The sequence below is a fragment of the Arvicola amphibius genome, chromosome 8 (assembly GCF_903992535.2).
Source record: "Arvicola amphibius chromosome 8, mArvAmp1.2, whole genome shotgun sequence".
NCBI lineage: Eukaryota > Metazoa > Chordata > Mammalia > Rodentia > Cricetidae > Arvicola > Arvicola amphibius.
The window spans coordinates 55274894-55295771 of record NC_052054.1 but is presented as its reverse complement, the minus strand read 5'-3'; the positions used below and the strand labels follow the sequence as shown (position 1 = coordinate 55295771).

The following is a 20878-nucleotide window of genomic DNA, read 5'->3' as shown; positions in this document are numbered from 1 at the left end:
GACTAACAGGGATTATCTTCCTGTGAAAAGAAACCAGAACATGGCTATTATTATGAGTTCACTACTAACTATTGGCATAAACATCCAAAGTGACAAGTGACAGATTATATCAAACTTTAGCTATTTCAAAACCAGCTAACCAATAAGGCAGAAACTGTCATTTAAAGACTCAAGCAAAATGAATCCTCCTAATCCTATGATGTGGGATTCCCCTCTGTATGCTCTGAGTATGTTTTATTGCCATTGGTTAATAAAGAAGCTGCTTTGGCCTAGAGGAGGGCACAATATAGGCAGGCAGGAAAACTAAATTGAATGTAGGGAGAAGGCAGAGTCAGGCAGATCCCATGCAGCTGAGGAAGGAGAAAGATGCCAGTACCTTACTGGTAAACCATGAGCCTCATGGTAAAATATAAAATAGATGGGTTAATTTAAAATAGAAAAGCTAGCTAGGAATAGACCTGGGCCATTGGTCAAACAGTGTGGCAATTAATATGGTTTTTCTGTGTGATTATTTGGGTCTGGGTGGCCAGGAATGAGAGTGCAGACTCTGTTTACAATCCTACATGTTTTAAAGTCTTACAATTTTTTTTTTACAATTTTTAAGAATTTAGAAATTTAGAAAATTCAAGTATAACCTGAGCATGTGGCTCATGCCTGTAATGGTAACACTAAGAAGGCCAAAGTATTACCACAAGTTCAAGATAAGCCTGAGCTATATAGTGTGTTCCAAGCAGCAAGACCCTGTCTCACAAAAAAAAAAAAAAAAAAAAAAAAAAAAAAAACAATGTCTCACACAAAAAAAAAAAAAAAAAAAAAAAAAACCCAACCAAACCAAGAAACAAGTGCCCTGCCCAAGGCACATACGGAAAAGACAAACAGTCTTGCAGTCTATTTCCAAAGAAAGGAAGTAGGATAGCACCGTAGCAATCCCAAGAGGAGGGAGGGGATGGAGAGGGAGGGAGGGGAAGGGAAATAAGGGGAGGGAAGGGAAGGAGAGAGAGGAGGGAGGGGAAGGAGAGGGAGGGAGGGGAAGGGAAATAAGGGGAGGGAGGGGAAGGAGAGAGAGGAGGGAGGGGAAGGAGAGGGAGGCAAGGTGAGACAATGAGGAGGAAGGATTAACTCACCTCATCTCCAGGCTGGAAATACTTTACATCAAGCCCACACTCCATCACCACACCAGACACATCCCGACCCAGAGTCAGAGGAAACTCTTCTCCTTTGGTTCTTATATGCAAAGGATCACGCTTCATATTTAAGGCCGTTGCTCCATAACCACCTACGAAACACAATGGACCTGCTTCTTAAAGGAAAAGGTCAAAGTGACTTTAAAATACTATAGCACACAGTCATATGCTCAAACGGAGACTCTAACACAACCAGCTTTACGGTTTTGCCACCACACAGTAAAGTGTAAAAACAACGGGGTGTTGTTCCTTTCAAAGAAAATTTCTTAGAAAGCTGCAATCGCTAAAACCACAATTGCACAAAGTCCTTTCAAACTCAGACTGCAAAACTGCCTTCTGGAGTTTTAGAATTCTCTTTTATATAATTGCTCTTTGAAAATGGTATCTCTATTAATGTACTCATTTCCAAACTTTTTAAGTATTTAGACAAGATTTGCTATAGTCCAGACTAGCCTTAAATTCCTAGCCCTCCTATCTCAGTCAAAATGCTGGGACTACAGAGATGTGCCACCACACTTGAATTTTTTACAAGCAAAGACATTTAGTACTAAGTCTGGAAAAGAAGACAAACATTCAGGCTATTAAAGAATTCATACATATTAAAGTGCCCGATACTAGCACTCGATTATGAGTTTAAGAGTTCTAGTCTCCATTTCCTAAAAAATTTATCTAGAATAATGATTTTGAGTAAGTGCAAAGAATTTTAATGGAAAAGAGCCACTGAGCTACATTTGATGTGTCTGATCAGGTCAACTGCATTATATCTGAGGGTGCAATGGTTTTGGGATTTGTGTTTGCTTGTTTTTGAAACAGAGTCCCACCGTGTAGCCTTAGTTGACCTGGACTTGCTATGTAGACCAAGCTGGCCTCACAGAGATAAATTTGCTTCTGCCTCCCCAGTGACAGGACTAAAGAAAGATGTGTGGTACTACACACAGTTCATACCATTTTCTTCTAAGGATATTTACACAGAAAACAGGTAAAGTTGAAACCATTATTTTAGTTCAAATAAATTAACTGCTCTATCTGCAATAATCCAAAGTAATAAATGGACCTAGATATTTCAGAAGAGTTCTGAAAGTCAAGGGAAGGCCTTTGAAAATATTTAATGCTGTTTTCAAATAAGATCAAAAGCAGATAAGGGACTCTAAACAAAACACAGACAGTGTCAGAAAAAGAAGTAATAATAATCACAAAGTTATATGCTCTGTGAATGATCCACTATAAAAGAAAAGAGAAATGCAGAAGAGGACAGACACCCCAGAGTAAGTGAGGGAGGATGCGATCAAGAAGACCAGCGGAAGGTTGGCCTTAGGTGGCAGTGACAATCTAGCGGCAAAGTGAAGAGTAGATAAGCGGAGATGCTGACAGGTGGGTAGTCTGCAGAGTTGTTTTTCTAAAGAAAAAAAAAATCAAGGCACTTGGGAGGAAATGAAAGTTGGGACAGTCCCAACTTTAGAAAAATCGAAGCTGGTGGTCCTTATGTCAACATTCCACATTTGCCACCTGGCCAGCTAGAACTGCACTCCACAGAAAAAGCCGCCAGTGCACGAAACGCTCACCAAGGGCATTTTTCCTGTCTTATATTTATTCCCCTCTGCTAATGCATAGCAGTGTACTCACTGAAACCCTCCGTGGCTTGAGAACACAAGTGTACATTTTGCCTTGGCACAATTTAGTTGTAAAGCTGCAAAACGGTTTCGGCCCTTTCTGACGTCCCAAGCCAACAGTTCAGATTGTTTTCAACAGTTTTCTTAATAATCCTAATATGTTAATATACCCCAGCCCTTATACACCAAGAGTGGCCAGGTCCAGCTAACCTCATCTTACCAGGATTCAGCCAGCTTGTAGTAAGAAATGGAACCTGTTTGGGGACAAAATGGGGTTTAAGCTTGTCATCCCAGCTGCAGGTGGTAGCACACACACCTGGATCTGGAACACAAGCGGGAGGGGCAGTAGTTCAAGCTCTTCCTCAGACACACAGAGCCTGCAGCCAGCCCAGCCCAGCCCAGCCCAGCCCACAAGAGTCTCTTAAAAAAGAGTGCCTCCCACTAACACAGGCTTGACTTGATCAGAGTTGGGCCAATTAAGAAAATCCCCAAGATGTCATCAATTTCAGTTCTTTTAATCCCATCTAAAGAAATCCAACTTTGTTGTACTTGCTGTTGGTTATACTACTTTAAAATTATTCATAAGCCAGGCGGTGGTGGTGCACGCCTTTAATCCCAGCACTCGGGAGGCAGAGGCTGGCGGATCTCTGTGAGTTCGAGGCCAGCCTGGTCTACAAGACCTAGTTCCAGGACAGGCTTCAAAGGTACAGAGAAACCCTGTCTTGAAAAAGCCAATAAATAAATAAATAAATAAATAAATAAATAAATAAATAAATATACCCAGTCAAGTTATAAGATACTAGATCATCTCAAAAATACTCTATAAAAGTAAGATGTGCTACATTATTATATGAAAAAACAACCTAGAAAGATCTGAATACAGCCATCCTATTGAAATGAAACTGTACACAGCACACATTGTGTGCTTATAAAACAAAATTGCCTTCAAGTCTAATGAGAAAATAAATTAAAAATTTTAAATGAAGTAAAATATAATATCCAACTAGGAACCACAATTATTACATCAGCACAAAACTAAAAAAAGTTAAACACAGACAATTGCAAAAGGTATTTTTAACTGTATTTATTATTATTATTATTACTATTATTATTACTATTATTATTACTACTACTACTATTATTATTATTATTATTATTATTATTATTTTGGTTTTGGGAGACGCTGAATGGCTCAGTTCAAGATGGCCTTGAACTCCTGTCTCTACTTAAGAGTTTGCTTACGTTTTGTTAGTGTGTTTTTCCTACATAGTTGAGAATGACCTTGACCTACTGGCTCTCCAGCCACCACAGCTCCACAGCTCCAGTGACTGCAGGTATGCGCTGCCCCACCCAGCTTAAGAAATGCTGGGGCTCACACCCAGGGCTCAGCACAGGGCAGGCAGGTGCTCCTATCAACTCTTATCCCAGTTTCAGGAGTTTTCCAGCTACAAACGTTTTAAGACTCCAAACCTTTCTCAAAATCTCTTCCTCTAAAGAAAAGCTACTACTAATAGTTATTCTGCAGGTAAAGGAAGCAAAAGTAATTCTGGAATACTTTACTCAAATATTCACAATATTGCCAAGATAACAAGTAGTTCTTATTGTTGGCTGTTGCTGTTAATGCTGGTGATCTTCCCAGGAACATACCACACAAAGGAATTACTACTGAGCTATATATACCTCTGGTCCTGATAAAAATCTGATGGAGAGGTGTTTAACTCTTTTCTTATTAAATATTTGAAATCTAGTGTCTTTTGCATAAACAGCTCTTATATCCCAGAAACTACTTTGGAAGTAAATCCTGTGCTATATCAACTACTGCCCATTTGAGTAGTTCACATATGGAACTATCTCTCAGTCATTTCATACTTTACTCCTATTTTAATTCCGTATTTACTGTATTTTAAAATAAAAATTTTTAGCATTTGTTCAAATTTCTGATTAGGCGGTTATAGTTCCTATAAAAGTCCAGTAATTTTTAGATACAAATGAGACTTGAAGCCAAATTTAAGAATTGCTACTCTATCGCATCATTGCTGGCGAAAAAAGTGAAGTTGGGCTCAACATCTTCGACTTTTAACTTAATCTGTAGGCAGAAAATGCACACATCTTTGCGTAACAGAGAAATTAAGTAAAGCTCACAGTACGCCATATCTGAGAGCTGCTTCTGAGGCCCTGACGGCAACTGAAGTCCCCGACACAAACCCTTCTGAACACTGACCCCCAGTTACACATGGTGGCTTCCTTAAAGACTGGGAGGTTACGTGCCTGGGAATCAAGACTGGCAGCAGTCACCTCAAAACATGTTCATCTCCAGAAGACACAGACTGAGCGCCCACAAGCAAGACTGGCAACATTTTTGCCAAATTTTTCCAGAGTTAAAGTAATTCATAAATACAAACCAATCTATTCACTGTTATAATAGAATCACAGTATAGGATATAAGAAATGCTCTCTCCAAGCTTTTCAACGTGGCCCAGCAAGAGAAAGCAGGCTGATAGTCTCCCAATTTCAATGGGTGTATAACAAAAAAAACCCATTTTAGCTACAGAGGGCAAAATGCAATATGAGAAATGAGAATACCGGGCCCATCTCCTGGAGTCCTGTTCTGTTGCTTGGTTCCCTAGGCCTGTAACAGAAGCTGTGAATAACTGGAGAGCAAGGAGGATACAGGAATTATATAAACCCAAACTCTGAACCAATGGGGAAACATAACCAAACTCCCCTGAAACCTATGCCTGACCCTAAAATTACCACCCAGTAAATTAACTTCAGGCACCACTTCTCAGTGCCAATTCACAATTGAGAGGAAGCAATCAAACACACTTAATAAAAAAGTAAAGTGTTCCTTGGCTATTGTGGCTTCAAATTTTTGGAACTACTTACAGGGATGTTATCAAAAAACCTACCCGATTCTGGATGGCTCTACCTGTACTTCCACCAAGCCTGATGGCTGAAGTTTAATTCCCGGGGACCAACTGGTAGAAGGAACCCACTTCTACCTGATGTCCTTTGACTGCCACTTGAGCACTGTCCCACGCACCCAAACACAAAATAAATAAATGTAGCAATAATAAACCTAAATGATTCCTTTATGCCAGTACTTGCCATCCCAGGAGAGCTGCAGAGTGGAGACTGCAGAGTACAATGAATTGAAGGCCAGCATGGATAGCAAGCTCTTGTTTTAGAAACAAACAAAACCACACAAACAAAACACCTGCACGCCTAATGAAATTTTGATTAAAAAAAAAAGTCTGGACAACTTACTTCTCATATTAACATCTATAGGATTTACACTGGCAGCATGGACTTTGATAATGACTTCGTTTGGATAGTGTATGATAGGTAACATCATGCTCTGAGTGAATCGAAGAACGTCATTCTTTCCATATTTATCTATCACCCAAGCGGGCATAACAGTGCTCCTCGCAGGCGTAGTACTAATCTCTCTAAACGGCCTCTTTGGGATAACTTTGCTTCTCCAGAAGCAGGCGGCGGCGGCACATGCACTTCTCCTAAGTACACAAGACTTCAAAATCTCCATCCTGAGAAGGAATGGAGGAGCCGCGTCCTCCAAAAAAAAAAAAGGAAAAGAAACTACCTGGAGTGGGTCAAACTAGCCCACTTCAATTCAGCCAAATTCTGCTAAACCCACTGTCAATTAAAGGGTGAGGAGCTTCCAGAAACGAACTCAACCTAAAGCAGCAATGGAAGGAGAAAATATGCTATAATGCTCCCCACATCAGAAAGGCTCCGGCTGACGTCCAGTCGATATTCTGTCCATTGCCTCTTCCTTTCGCTCTCCTTCCCCTTAAAGAAAAATCCAAACAAGCAGGGAGCCCTCGGCAGGGCAAGCAAACTGCTTTGCTCTCCCTTGGGGGCAGTCTGGAAGCTTCCGAGTCCCGACGCGACCCCAGCCCTGGTCTCCTTGCCTGTCCGCGCGCCGCTGCGGCCGGAGCGCCAACCAATCGCGTGCAGAGATCATTTCCGCAGCTGGGAGCTCGACCAATCCAAGCGCTCGGTGTTGAAGAGGCCCGTGAGGATCCAAGATGTCTGCGCCCATGCACTGCTAGTGGCAGACGGCGACTTCTTCCTCTGCTCCGGGCCCCTCTGGTACCGGACTGAACCCGAGGACTATGCTGGGCCGGACTCTACAAGAAGTGAGTGGATGCGGCCCGGAGGGAACCCGGGAGGGCGGAGACACTCGAGGACCCCGAGGTCAAGGTCGCCCCGGGTCACCCGGCACGGCTCAGCCCGCCTGGCCGCCTACATTCCTGAGTGGCCGGAGGGATTTGAACCTATCACTTTTAGGCAGTTCACCACCATTCCCGTCCCGTCAGGAGAAATGTTTGCACCGCTGAGGCATGGGGTGGAATTACATCGCTCCCGCGCGATTTGGGGAAGGTTTTCACCCTATCCCAGCTGTGCTCGCTTAGGGGCGGGGCGAATTTGCAGCATGCAGAATTCCAGCGAAATAATTGGTGGCTCAAAGAAAAGCTGCATTCTGTATCTTTAGAGACCCCCAAATAACCAGGATCGCTCCGTTGTAGTCACACCTGTTGTAGAGCAAAAACAAGCTCAAACTCTGTGACCTTCAGACAAGGTGGAACAGGCTCACGTGTGTGTGTGTGTGTGTGTGTGTGTGTGTGTGTGTGTGTGTGTGTGTGTGTATACACCTGTGTGTACACGTACACTGACAGAGTAGTTACCTAGATGTATTTAGGATGCTTTAGCTCTTAGCGTACTCTATCCTGGCATGTTCCCATTTTTCTTGTCATTAGACTCCAGGCTACTGCAACTAATTCAATAGTTTGTATGGGTTAGCTTCTCAGAGTTGTAAACTAAAAAGATTTTGTCTTAGTCAGTATTCCATTGCTAGGGAGAGACACCATGACCGCAGCAACTCCTATAAAGGAAAGCCTTTAATCAGGCTGGCTTGGATGGAGGCACACAAGCAGACATGGTGCAATAGAAGTAGCTGAAAGTTGTATATCCAGATCCACAGACATCAGGAAGAGAGTGACACTGGGCCTGGCAGGGGCTTTTGAAACCGCAGAGCCTACCCCTAGTGACACACTTTCTCTAACAAGGCCACACCTACTCCATCAAGACCACACCTCCTAAGCCTTTCAACTACTGCCACTCTAATTCAAATGATGAGCCTGTCACCACAGATCCATCACTGTTCTGTAAGTAGTGGATTCCCAGTTTTAAACAGCTGTCCTCCCACTATTGAGTGAACGCCTCTCTTGCAGGCACTAAGGATTGGTTGAAGACAGAAGCTCTTCCCCTGTTAACACAACACTGTTTAGATAGGAAAATAATCATGAGTAAGTTTTCTTCTAACATTAAATGATATAATTTCAGATAGTGTAAGTACTGAAAAGGAAAGTTAAGCAAATTACAGGGAGAGCATCAGTGGAGTTGGATAGTTTAGGCAGAGTGACTGGGGAAGGCTTCTTTGATTTAGGGCATGGTGTTTAATAGAGGCTAGGAAGAAGCTGGGATATAATGTTCTGGACAGACAGAAGAATGAGTGTACACCAAGAAGCAAGAGCAAGTTAGAAGCAGTCAAGCCATCATGAAGTCAGCATGCTGGGAGCAAATCAGCTAGGAGGTTGGAGGAAGATAGGTCAGAGAGACAAGGCACCTATGATAGGGAGAAGGATTTGACTCGGAGTACAGGACAACCTCTGGACAATTTCAAGCTTGTGGATATGGTCTAAGCTTTTAGTAGCTCCTCCAAAAACTAGGCATTGGCTTTAATTTTATCTATGTGTATGACTGTCTGGATGGCTCCGAGACCAGAAGAGGATGTCTGGTTCTCTGGAACTGTAGTTACAGTTTTGAACTACCATGTGAGTGTTGGGCCCAAACTCTGGTCCTCTGCGAGAGCAACAAGTGCTCCTAACCATTGAGCCATCTCAACTGACTTTAAAAATTGCCTTTATTTAGGGAACTCTCATTTGAAAGATAGTTATTTTCACCATGAATCCCTTACATTATCTGTAGGTTAATGGGATGGTTCTCCACTTTAATGAAAGGGAGTAAACATTGTAGCCATATACAAAGAAGAAATGGGATTTAGTGGCTCTGAGAGCTGGTTTTAGAAACAGGATCAGGTCTTGGTTGAATCTCAGCTCTGCTTTTTTCTAAATCTGTGACCTCAAGCAAGCAGTTATTTCATCTGTAATAATAATAATAATAATAATAATAATAATAATAATAATAATAATAGCGGAATATCCATGTAACCTCTGCCTCCTGAGAACACCTCTTCCTTATGTTCAGGCATCACACCATCCCAGCTCTCCTGCCTGTCTGGCCATGCCTTCACATGTGGATGCAAATGGAATGTACGGTGTCTTGGAAGGTGCCTGAACAAAGTGCTGGCTGTAACTAATGAAGTGAAGAAGCTACTCAGTTACACAGGTGTAGTTTTCCTCTTCTGCCCTTTAAGAGTTCAGTTAGATTATTAACCATTTTAACCTATTATCTATTTTGTGCATATATGCATATGTATGTATGCACACGTGCTGTGTGGTATACATATGTAGAGGTCAGAAGACAACTTTGCAGGAATTGGTTCTCTCCTGCTACATGGGTCCTAGGGATCCAACTTAGGTCATTAGGCTTGGCAGCAAGTGCCCTTATATGCTGAGCCATCTCCAGACCTACTCAAATTTTAAATTAGCGTACAAAGTATTTAGTTCCATTATGGCATTTTTCAAATATATTTTTCCTTCTACTTTTCTAAGAATGTTTCCAAGATTTCTTAAATCAGGTATAGTCATCTTCTATTGCTTTATAACAATTTGAACTTCATATTGAAGTCACGTAGCCTTCTCTTGGTTTTATGGGTCATCTGACCCTAGATTTAGTAATGTCTCTGCTTTGAGTCTTACAAGGCTGAAAGAATGGTGTCCATCAAGCCTGCAGTTCTGTCTGGAGCTTGGAGGCCTCTTCTCAGCTTCCTGATGACAGTATCCATTTCCTCATGACTGTGGGATGGAGCCCTTATTGCATTGCTGACTATGTGGATAATTAATGTGTTAAAGGGGTTGGAAATGCGGGATGACTAGAACTGAGATTTAGGAGATTTTAGGATATGGAAAATGGCTACTGAAGGCTACAACCAAGTTAAATGGTAACTGAAGCAACATGAAGGAACTGTTTGTGTGAACTAAGGTCAGGGAATGGAGGGGCCACGTAACATTCTACAAGAACTTCAAGGAGTTTGTTTGTTAGATGGCAGAAGATACAAAATAATCCCATTCTAGTTCAGAATTACATATAATAAAGAATTATTTAAGGGAGACTTACAGATCACTGTCCTAGATCACAATCCTCTGCACAAACGGGGAACAGTAACAGAGTCTAGCAGCTAGAAGTGAGAGCTGGAAGCAAGAGAGCAAGTGAAGGCTTTACAGTTGCATTTATAATATAGGAGACCACACCCAAGTGGGCTGGTATCTGAAAGTGGTATTGGCTGAAGGAGCAGAAGGAGCTCCCACAGCACCTCCCCCTTTTGTTTAAATAAGAGAGTTCCAAACCCAATGCAAAACTATATATACTAGGAACAGATATAAAGTATAAGGTTAAAATTACAACCAGCATAAACATTATTAAGCAAGGAACGTATGCTAAATGTTTTAATAAACATTCTATCCTAAGGAATCTAAGTCTTGTATTGGAAATGACTTGGCTAGATCATAAGAGGACGGTAACTACGACTATCTAATCTTCAGCCCCATTAAAGGCCTGAGAAGGGAGATAATATTACTTAAGCAGGCAGGAAGTGCAATTAAGCAGCTTCCAAAATGTGCAGTAGATGAGAGAGACAACTGACTGCCTGAGCAATCACCCAAAGTCTCATTTGCAATGTTGAAGCAACCAACTTTGGCTAGGGAGGCAGGGAATTTTTTCAAAACCATATTACCCTGTCTTGACAAGATTTGACAGTCTTTTTACTTGTATCCTGCTTGTCCAGTCCGGAGATTGTGCACTTTGTCAGTGGTCGAGGCATGGGCAGTTTCTTGCCCAAAGTCCAGTTGTGCCAAGAAGAAGACAAACTCCAAATGGAGGGTCTTTGGTGCTTGACACTCTCTCGGGAATAGATTGCTGCTGCCAGGAGCAATTGTGTCTCACGTCAACAGGAGTCTAAGTTATTTAAATGCCATGTTCTACATATTTTTGAAATGGTTGAAGGTTGCCTATCTATGCAAAATACAATTTCTGTGTATCTAAAGAACCTAATTAGTCTGACTAAAAGTATAACAAACATGAATGACTATTAACCCATAATACTTAATACCTATATAACTTAAAGATTAAGGCTTGATATTAGAATATTAAATAGTCTTTAAACAACTGTGCAGTATAGGAGGACGACATAAACAATGTAAAAATATCTTAATCAGAGGTAGAACTATATAATGCAATATGATAAATATATCCTAAAATTGTATCAACATACAAAATGTCTTAAACAGAGGTAGAAACATGCATGCATATAATATGACAAAATAACTTTGCATAGGTATACAAATATTGTAAACAGAATTAATAAATATAATTTGAACTTATTTAATATACAAGAAATTATACCAGTGTAAATGGTCCATAAATAATAGCATACAAGTATTCACTCTATTACTCACTATTATTATTATTAATGTGAATAAGTTCACACTAAATTACCTATTGTCCAATTCAATCTTCCCTTTTTTTTTGATATCTCGAGGCCTACATAATTTCCACCCAAATCCCCAACCCTATGCAAGTAATAATCAACCCTTAAATGGTGTCTCTAATCATGAGGACAAAATTGCTTCCTGTTGTCATGTGGGTGATGTTTTTTCTATGGGATCCTTTAAAAGTAAAATGATGGTTAAGTTTCAAGATTGCTGTTTTGTATAATTACAAATGGTCTCTGAGTTGTTGATGGAGTCTTTTTGTTTGTTTGTTGTTTGTTTTGAAGTTCTTGTTTGGAGTTCTGGCCAGAAAGTTGTAAGAAGGTGCACCGTTTCTGCAACTGGTACCCAAAAACCGGCGTCATAGTAGCACTATTAGCATCATAACATCATATCAACCAGGTGGAGTCTTTCTTGTGGGGTCCCATCTTCTTCCTGGAGGCTTCAAAGATTACTGCAGAAAAATCTACTGTTCAATGTGGAAAACTTAAGCATTATTCATATAGACATATATTCAATGAAAGATACAATATAAACAAAATGGGCATAGGAAAGTAAAATATTTCCTTAAAATCTATCTTCTTTCTGTTCCAAACCAGATGACTCCTGACATGAAGCAAAAATTCTGAATTTTTTTTAACAAGATGCTAGGATTTAGAGAAGGATAGCCATTGTCCAACTCCAAAGCCAGCTCTTATTTTTAAGTAGAAATGTACACGTGTCCAAATAATCTAATTTTACCATGAAGATAATACAACATCATAAGAAAGGTTTCTTTTTGCTTGTTGATTCTTTATGGATAGATATCTCTTTATCTTTAGGCATCTAGATGTCCAAGGTCTCTCCACTCTTTTAAGATGAATATTTTCCTGCAAAGATAAGAACAGAACCCTGCCCCAACCCTTATGAGGTTTTCTTACCATCTATATGATTGTCACCTCTGTGGATGAGCCATCATTTCTCTTTTTCAAGAGATTTCTCTTTTTCAAACAGAATCTTTATCAATTTTGATGGTATCCATAGCTTTTCTTCTCCTGCGGAACCAAGAGTGAGTCCCCTTCCCCATGTAGCACATCTCCTGGTTTCCATTGTGAGGTCAGCACATCCTTGAAATATACTGGCTAATTGAATTCAGAAGTTTTTTTCTATTATCCAATGCCTCTCTGCTGCTGCTGTTCCTTTCTCACTAGCATTAAGAAAATTCAAGGTTAATAAAGCATTGAGCAATATATTTCTGGGGATATTTTCCATCCCTTCCTGTTTGTTTAGCATATACATTATAGTTCGATTTGATCTTTCTATAACTTCCTGACCTGTAGGATTGTTTGGTATACCTGTAATATGCTTTATATTATAATAAGCAAAAAACTGTTTCATTTTCTTAGACCCATATGCTCGACCATTGTCTGTCTTTATTTGTACAGGTATACCCATGATGGCCATAACTTCTAATAAATGTGTGATTACCGAATCGATCTTTTCTGAGCTCAAGGCAGTTGCCCATTGAAGACCTGAATAAGTGTCAATAATGTACTGTACATATTTTAATTTTCCAAATTCTGTAAAGTGGAACACATCCATCTGCCAGATTTCATTCCTTTGAGTATCCTTTGGGTTACTCCCTGCTGGTAATGGTATTTGGTTATAGAAAGAGCAAGTAGGATATCACTTTATAATCGCCATAGCTTGTTGCCATGTAATAGAAAACTCTTTAAACCTTTGCTATTGACATGATGTTTCTTATGAAATTCTGAGGCCTTCAGCACATTTCCAATCAATAATCGATCAATTTCTACATTACCTAATGCTACAGGACCTGGCAGACCCATATGGGATCAGATGTGTGTTATGTATATGGGACAAAGCCTATTCCTGATTATATATTGAACCTATATGAATAATGAAGTCAATTCTGTATCAATGCTGTATAAATTCAGCAGTTTCAATATGCAAGACAACTCTTTCTGCATATTGCAAATCAGTAACTATATTGAGAAGCTCTTTAAAATCCTGTAGTACCATGAGAATAGCATATAATTCTGCCTTTTGGACAGAATTGTAAGGACTTTGTTCCACCTTACTTAATTCTTCTGATTTGTAACCTGCCTTTCCTGATTTATTTACATCTGTATAAAATGTACAGGCTCCAGTTATTGATACATTACATACAATTTGGGGAAGAATCCAAGTAGTTCTCTTTATAAGGTTAATTCTATCACTTTTGGGATAATTTGCTATTAATTTCTCTCAAAATATTAGCACAAACTCTTTGCCATGGTTCATTGTCTTCCCATAATTTTTTAATTTCAACAGCTGTAAAAGGAACTATAATCGTGCTGGGTCTATATCTGCTAGTTAATGAAGTCTCAATTTTCTTTTTGTAATTAATTCAGAGACTTTTTCCACATAAGTTTTTAATTTTTTACTTGGTTTATGTGATAAAAAAAAGAAAAGATCCATTCTAAGATATCTTCCCTCTGCATTAAAATTTCTATAGGGGAAATTCTGGAAGGCAATATGACTAGAATACAGTTAAGATTTGGATTCACTTCATCTACATGTGCCTCTTGTAATTTCTCTTCAACGCTCATCAATTCTCTTTCTGTGTCAGCTGCTAATTCTGTGGGACTATTTAAGTCTTTGTCGCCGTCTAAGGTTTTGTTTAAATGAACCATTAGATCAGGTGTTATCTCAACAGCAAGTCGTAGACTGGAAATATCTCCTAACAGTCTTTGAAAGTCATTAAGAGTCCACAATCGGTCTCTCCTAATTTGCCTTTTGTGTTCTAATTTTCTGTAAACCTATTTTGTAACCTAGGTAATTGACAGAATCTCCTTTTTGTATTTTTTCAGGAGCAATTTGTAATCTCCATTTAGGCAAAACTTTTTTTTTTTTTTACTTCCTTAAACATTCTTTCTAAAGTATCTACATTTGAGTCAGATAACAAAATGTCATTCATGTAATGGAAAATTATAGACTTAGGAAATTGATTGCATATTATTTCCAATGGCTGATTTACAAAATATTGGCACAGGGTGGGACTATTGAGCATTCCCTTAGAACGACGGTTCACTGGTATCTTTTAATAGGCACTGTGAAAGCAATTTTTTTCTCCATTCTTTTCTTGTAAAGATATAGTGAAGAAACAATATTTTAAATCAACTATAAGAGGCCATCCTTTTGGTAATAGAGAAAGCAGAAGAATTCCAGACTGTAGAGGGCCCATAGGTTGGATAGCCTTGTTGACAGCTCTTAGATCTGTCACCATTCTCCATTTTCCAGATTTCTTTTTAACAACAAATACAGGAGAATTCCAAGGGCTGGTTGATTCTTCAATATGGTGAGCATCTAATTGCTCTTGTACCAACTGTTCTAAAGCCTGCAGTTTGTCTTCTGTTAAAGGCCATTGTTTAAGCCATATTAGTTTAAAGGCAAGGCTGTTAGTACTTCTGAAGGTTTGCTAGTTGATTTGTATTCTTGTACATCCTGAATGGCTGGTGATTTTTTTTTTTTTTGTAGTATTTCATAATATCCTTCCCAGAAACATGAGTTTTGGGGACTGCAGGAATGTTAACTGGGTACTCCATTGCTGCAATACGTCACAGCCCTATAAATGCACTGCAATATTAGCTATGTATGGCCTCAGCTTTGCTTTCTGTCCTTTTGTCCCTATGCATTTAACCCACCTCATGCTTTGTTTTACTTGAGATAGGGCTCCAATTTCTAGGAATTGAATATCTGCTTTTTTAAGAGGCCAATCTAGATGCCAAGATTCTGAAGTAATGATAGTTATATCCATACCTGTGTCTAGTAATCCCTCAATTATAATGTAATTTATATATACTCTTAGCTTTGGTCTTTGATCATTTATAGAAGTCTGCCAAAATAAATGTTTTCTATTTCCTACTGGAATTTTTGACTCATCTTACAGGTCTATTCCATCATCTAGAATGGTATAGTTTTTTATAGTAGGCACTGGATTGTTTGATTTTCCTGGTGAGGCATGTTCTCCAGTGACTGGGAATGACTGGGCCTTGTTTGACATTGGGGCCTGTGAGAGGCCTCCCAAGGAGTTTCCTGGTGATATTGGTTGCCTTGTCTGTCTCTTGTCAACCTACATTCATTAGTCCAATGTCGGCCTTTGCCACACCTCCTACATATACCAGGAAGGCTGAGTCCTCCTATTCTTGCCGTTCCTAGAGGAGACATTATTCCTAGGAATTCCTTGTCTACAGTCCCTTCTTAGATGTCCTATTCCACAATTATAAAACATTTGGAATTTTGGTGTCTCCTCATACCATTGGAAATCGCCTCTCCTACCCAAGCTTCAGTACTATAGTCAAATGTTTCAGCATTCATTGTATGCAGAATCCATTCATCTATGGGTGCTGATCTAACATTTAAAGGCCCAATGATCTTCTTAAATTCTAAGTTGGCATTTCAAAAGTCAAGGATTCAATTAGTAGACATTTAGCTTCAGGGTCTGTCACTCCCAATTGTATAGACTTAGTTAATCTTTGTAAGAAGTCAGTAAAGGGTTCTCTCTGGCCCTGTTTAACCCTAATATATGACTCGGTCCTCTTTCCTGGTTCCTGAATCTTGTCCCATGCATTTAAAGCTGCTGTGCTGCAGCCGGGCGGTGGTGGCGCACGCCTTTAATCCCAGCACTCGGGAGGCAGAGGCAGGTGGATCTCTGTGAGTTCGAGACCAGCCTGGTCTACAAGAGCTAGTTCCAGGACAGGCTCTAAAAAAGCTGCAGAGAAACCCTGTCTTGAAAAACCAAAAAAAGAAAAAAAAAAAAAAAAGAAAGCTGCTGTGCTGCATAGAGGACAAGGTGTGTTCGTTGTATTAAGCCTGTTCCTGAGGATCAGAATAATGACCCTCGCCAAGAATTTGATGAGATAAGTCTCATCCTTTTGCTTTCCCCTGTTGCTCTAAAATTTTTGCATCTTCTCTCCAATAACACTTCCAAAGCAGCTGAGGTCTATTTTCTAGGACCACTGAGAGTAATTGAAGCCAGTTGTGTGGGGTGGCCTTAGTGCTTGAAGCCCACATTTTCACCATTTCCCTGACAAACGGTGAATGTAGCTCATAAGAAACTATTTCTTGTTTTATTTCTTTTAGATCACTCATATGTATTAGTTCCTGTGCATAGTCCTTGACTACCTTAGGGTGCTTTGTGTCAGGTGGTAATTCTGAGTAAATTACCAGATATGCAGTTGAAACTCTGTGTAAGTCATCTAGAGGTCTGGCACATACTGATGGGACTAAATCCTGTCTTTGCACCTCTGTCCCTGCTCATCAATTTCAATAAATTCCTCAATCTTTTCAAATATTTTTACTACTGCTTTTTTTAATGTCTGAATCTCCTGTCCAGTGTTCTGTTTTAATGTCCTCACTGATGATTCCAACTTGTTCAGTAAAGATAATGTCTCATCCTTGGACATATAATAACTTTTCAACAGATTCTGACAGTTAGATTCAACAGCACAAATTTTTTCAGATAATTTTGTCAAATTGATGCTATCCCTCTCTGTAGTATTGTACCATTTTTAATGAGATAATATTGAAAACAAAGCTAATTCCTAGAATCAAATAATAGGAAGGAAAATAGTTTAAGTTTTACACAATACCTTCCATAATATAAGCAAAATAATTATTGAACTCCTGGATGTTATCAGTCATTTTTTGTAGTTTTTCAGATCCTACCTGTCATAAAGTAATTACAATGACTTAGAGTAGGCGTAATGATTGTTATCAGCCAGCAGGTGTCGCAGTTGCAACAACGTGGCCAAGAGCCGCTAGCAGTAGTGAATAGCATGTGTTGCTTACTTAGGTACTGAAAAATATGCTTTGTTTAACAAATTAAGAACAGATAATAAAGTGATCAAATGACTCTGAGAGTTGGGGCCCAGGATAAAGAGAAAACTCAAAGTTTTCCATTACTGCAAATTGCAGACTGCACCAAGGGGATCGCAGGCAGCAGTGTGTGGGCTGGCATGTGGGTCACGAGCTGGGGAGCACCAAGCAACAGCCTGCTGTGTCTAAGGGCTGGCCAAAGTCAGTGCCCAATGCACCATGTGGCTGGCAGATGGATCCTAAAAAGTATGGACTGGTCCCCATGTTTGGGTATCAGATGATGGCGAAAGATACAAAATATCCCACACTAGTTCAGAATTACGTATAATAAAGAGTTATTTATTTAATGGAGACTCACAGATCACTGTCCTAGTGCTCAGTCCTCTGCATGAATGGAAAACAGGAACAGAATCTAGCAGCCAGAAGTGAGAGCTGGAAGCAAGAGAGCCAGTGCAGGCTTTACAGCTACATTTATAGTATAAGAGACCATGCCCAAGTGGGCTGGTACCTTAAAGGCTATTGGCTGAAGGAACAGAAGGAGCTCCCACTACATTTGTTTGTTTGTTGTATTGGGTTTGTTTTTGTTTTGTTTTGGTTGGTCTGTTTTGTTTGCTTTGTTTTTGAGACAGGCTCTCCTCTATCCCAGGCTGGTTTCATATACTAACTACCTAGTTGAGCTAACCTTAAATTTCTAACCCTCTTGCTTCTACCTCCCAAATGCTAGGATTACAGACATGAGCCATCAAACCCAGCTGTGAACTTGAAGGTGGAGGTGAACCAGTAGTAGCAACAAAGATGACAGTGACCTCAGCACTAAAACTGCCAGAAGTGATAGGTGGTGCCAGCCAGACTGTGGATCAACACAAGAGATGCGGGGTTCAGATGGCCTGAGGGTTTTGAGAGAATGGGAAACAGCCATGGAGGACCAAGAGAACATGTGTCTACCCCTTTTTCCCAGTGGACTCTCTAGTACAGGATAGGTAGGAGCAAAGATGGGAAGCCCACTGGCCATTGGCAAAGAAGTTTTAGGAGAGAATACTTTTAGTGACAGTGTTTTACGTTAACGTTTTATATTTAGATGTAGTGCCACACTTTTGTCCCAGGAGAGCTGTCTAATTTGCATATTATACTTTACGCTCAGCTCATTCTAATTAGCATCTTTGGTCTCACTTCTCTTTTCCAATTTTCTTTACTGATTTTCTCAGATTGGGAGTAATAAAAATGGATGAAATGAAAAGCGCACTCCTGCAAGTCAGTGCACCTGTCAGTGCACCTGGACACTCGCTCTTTCTGACTGATTGTGGTGCCTACATTTATTCTCATACCAACTGTTAACTCAGAAAGCAGCTTGATGTCTTAGAAGGCTAGCCAAGGGAGCAGAAAGGCACAAGTCCTCACTGGTATAGCTTTACCTCGGGAGAGGCCTGCCTGTACTTGTCTGTGTCTCTGGGTTTGAGTGTCTGCTTGTTCTAGGTGTTCACTGCCCTCTCTCTTCCCATTCTCCGTAGTATTAGAACAAACTGTCATATTTCACTGCTCTCCAGCTCCTTCCTTCTAAAGCATTATATTTAATATAAACAGTGCAACAGACCTCTTATCACTTATTTCTTCCTTAAGGTATGCCTAGCTGCCCGACCCATCCCAGGTACGCTCCTCTAGCCTCCTTTGTAAAAGGCCTTTGTTGTGCTTGTCCATGAGCATCAGGGACTTCTCTTAAACCTTTTCCCCATAGTTTTTCCACAATGCTCAGCCCTAAGAATGCCAAAAGCAAATCGTTTGCAGACCCTTCCCATAAATGTGAACTCCTGTTGCTTGATAAATTTAAGACATGAGATACAGTCAACATGGAGAACAAACTCTTCCGTGAGAGTAGATGTTGAAGTGGTAAGGAGAGTATATTGTCACCCTTTCCTGTACTGTTGAATTAATCTAATTAATTCTAATTAATCCTATCTATTAATTCTAATTAATCTTATCAATAAAAAAATCAGGAGTCAGATATGAGGGTAAAAACCTGAAAGATCAGAGAAGCGGGGAGCAGCCACAGTTGTTTCCTATTTGTTCCTCTGACCAAAAGGGCCCAGATCCTCTCTCAGCCCCACCTTACTTCTTCCTGTCTCCTCTCTCTATGGCCCTCCAAACCTTTATGATCAGCTAGTGGCTAGATCTGCCCTCTGACTCCAAGCAAGCTTTATTTGTCAGAACATAATCAAAATATCACACACCATAGATGCTTGGTCAAAAGTGAGACCCCAGCCCCCTGACACCCTTATCGCTATCCAAGAAGTCTGGGATGTTTGGGTGAAAACATCACTCCTGCCCCTGACACCCATTCTTGGAGTGCCAGTGGAGCAGGAAACTCCATTTCAAGTCCCCTCCCCCTGGGAGTTGCCTTGGTCCAGACTCCACCTCCAGAAAAGCCTGCTGAGCTCTGACCCCTCCTCAGGGAGGGTCAGGACCACTCCTGCAGGCTATTTAGGCTGCTGCCCAGAAAAGGAACCCGTGGTCTCCAGGTTTCGCATGGTCTTCCCTGCTCCCTTCCCCTCGCCATGCTTTCTAGGGCCACCTGGGAGCACTGCATTAAATTAAACATGGACATCTTTTATTTGGTCTAATTTGGTCTGGTCGGAATTATTTGTGTTGGCGGAGGGGTTCATCTTAAGCAATATTCCTACTATATGGAGTTTTAACAATACTTTTGTGTGGCTTTGGGCAAATGACAGCTTCTGAGCTTCAGCTTCTTCATTTGTCCAAGACCATTAATAATGCCTCACTTGCTAATGAACTGATGAGACAAGTAAACCAACAGTGCCTGGCTCTGGGTAAGTACTCATCAAGAATTACTTTCTTCCAGACCTTCTTGTCCCAGAACTCACATAACAGGTGAACAACAGAGCTATCTTTGCGTATTATCTCCAAAGAAAGCCTGACAGCATCTTTGACTTCTTGTTACCTGTCCTTTTCTAATCAGCAAATACCTATTCTTATTCAGGACATGGCAAATAGTCATACTGCATCTCAGGTCTCACCCCTAAACAGTAGGTGCTGGTCACTTCTCTGCATTTTTTAAAGATATATTTTTATTGTAGTTGTTGGTGGTGTGTGTGTGTGTGTATGCGCGCACATGAGAGTGTGTGCAAGCGTGCATGCATGCAGTATGCAGGTGCTTGGAAGGACAAAGGAGTTGGCTTCCCCAGACCTGGAGTGACAGTTGGTCTTGAGCCATCTGAGATGGATGTTGGCAACCAAACTTGAGTCTTCTGCAAAAGCAGCATGAGATTTTAACTGCTGAGTCATCTCTGCAGCCCTGCTTCTCATGCATTTTATTTTAACCCTTCTTAATGCATAAAAAAGACAGAAATCCTGAGTTTATAGAAGATATGTGTGTGGATGTATATCATATGTCTCTGCATTTTTCTGAACACCTAGTGTGTCTTATCTGAAATCCCAGTAAATATAAAGATCTTTTTCAGTGCCATAGAGTGCTTCTCTTTTTTCACTGTATACTTCTATGGTACAGTAAGCTGCTCCT

General features: G+C 40.3%; 2 protein-coding genes across 4 annotated transcripts in view; one reads left to right on the top strand and one right to left on the bottom strand.

Moving 5' to 3' along the window:
- Rtn4ip1 (reticulon 4 interacting protein 1) overlaps positions 1-7152 on the bottom strand; it is a 37384-nt gene extending 30232 nt beyond the window's left edge. Inside the window, exons 1-2 of one of the 2 annotated variants that reach the window (XM_038339146.1) lie at positions 6727-7152; positions 1125-1276 (exon numbers count right to left, since the gene is read on the bottom strand). In XM_038339146.1, the coding sequence (XP_038195074.1) occupies positions 1125-1250 (126 nt within the window). In that variant the 5' untranslated portion in view covers positions 1251-1276; positions 6727-7152. The other variant, XM_038339145.1, reaches the window with a different exon arrangement.
- Positions 6821-20878, top strand: part of Qrsl1 (glutaminyl-tRNA amidotransferase subunit QRSL1) — a 31445-nt gene continuing 17387 nt past the window's right edge. Inside the window, exons 1-2 of one of the 2 annotated variants that reach the window (XM_038339144.1) lie at positions 6832-6954; positions 9086-9226. Coding sequence is in view for 1 of the 2 variants with exons in the window: in XM_038339143.1 (XP_038195071.1) it covers positions 6931-6954 (24 nt within the window). In the remaining variant the exon portion in view is untranslated. Of the gene's footprint in view, positions 6955-9085; positions 9227-20878 lie in introns of both variants that reach the window. The other variant, XM_038339143.1, reaches the window with a different exon arrangement.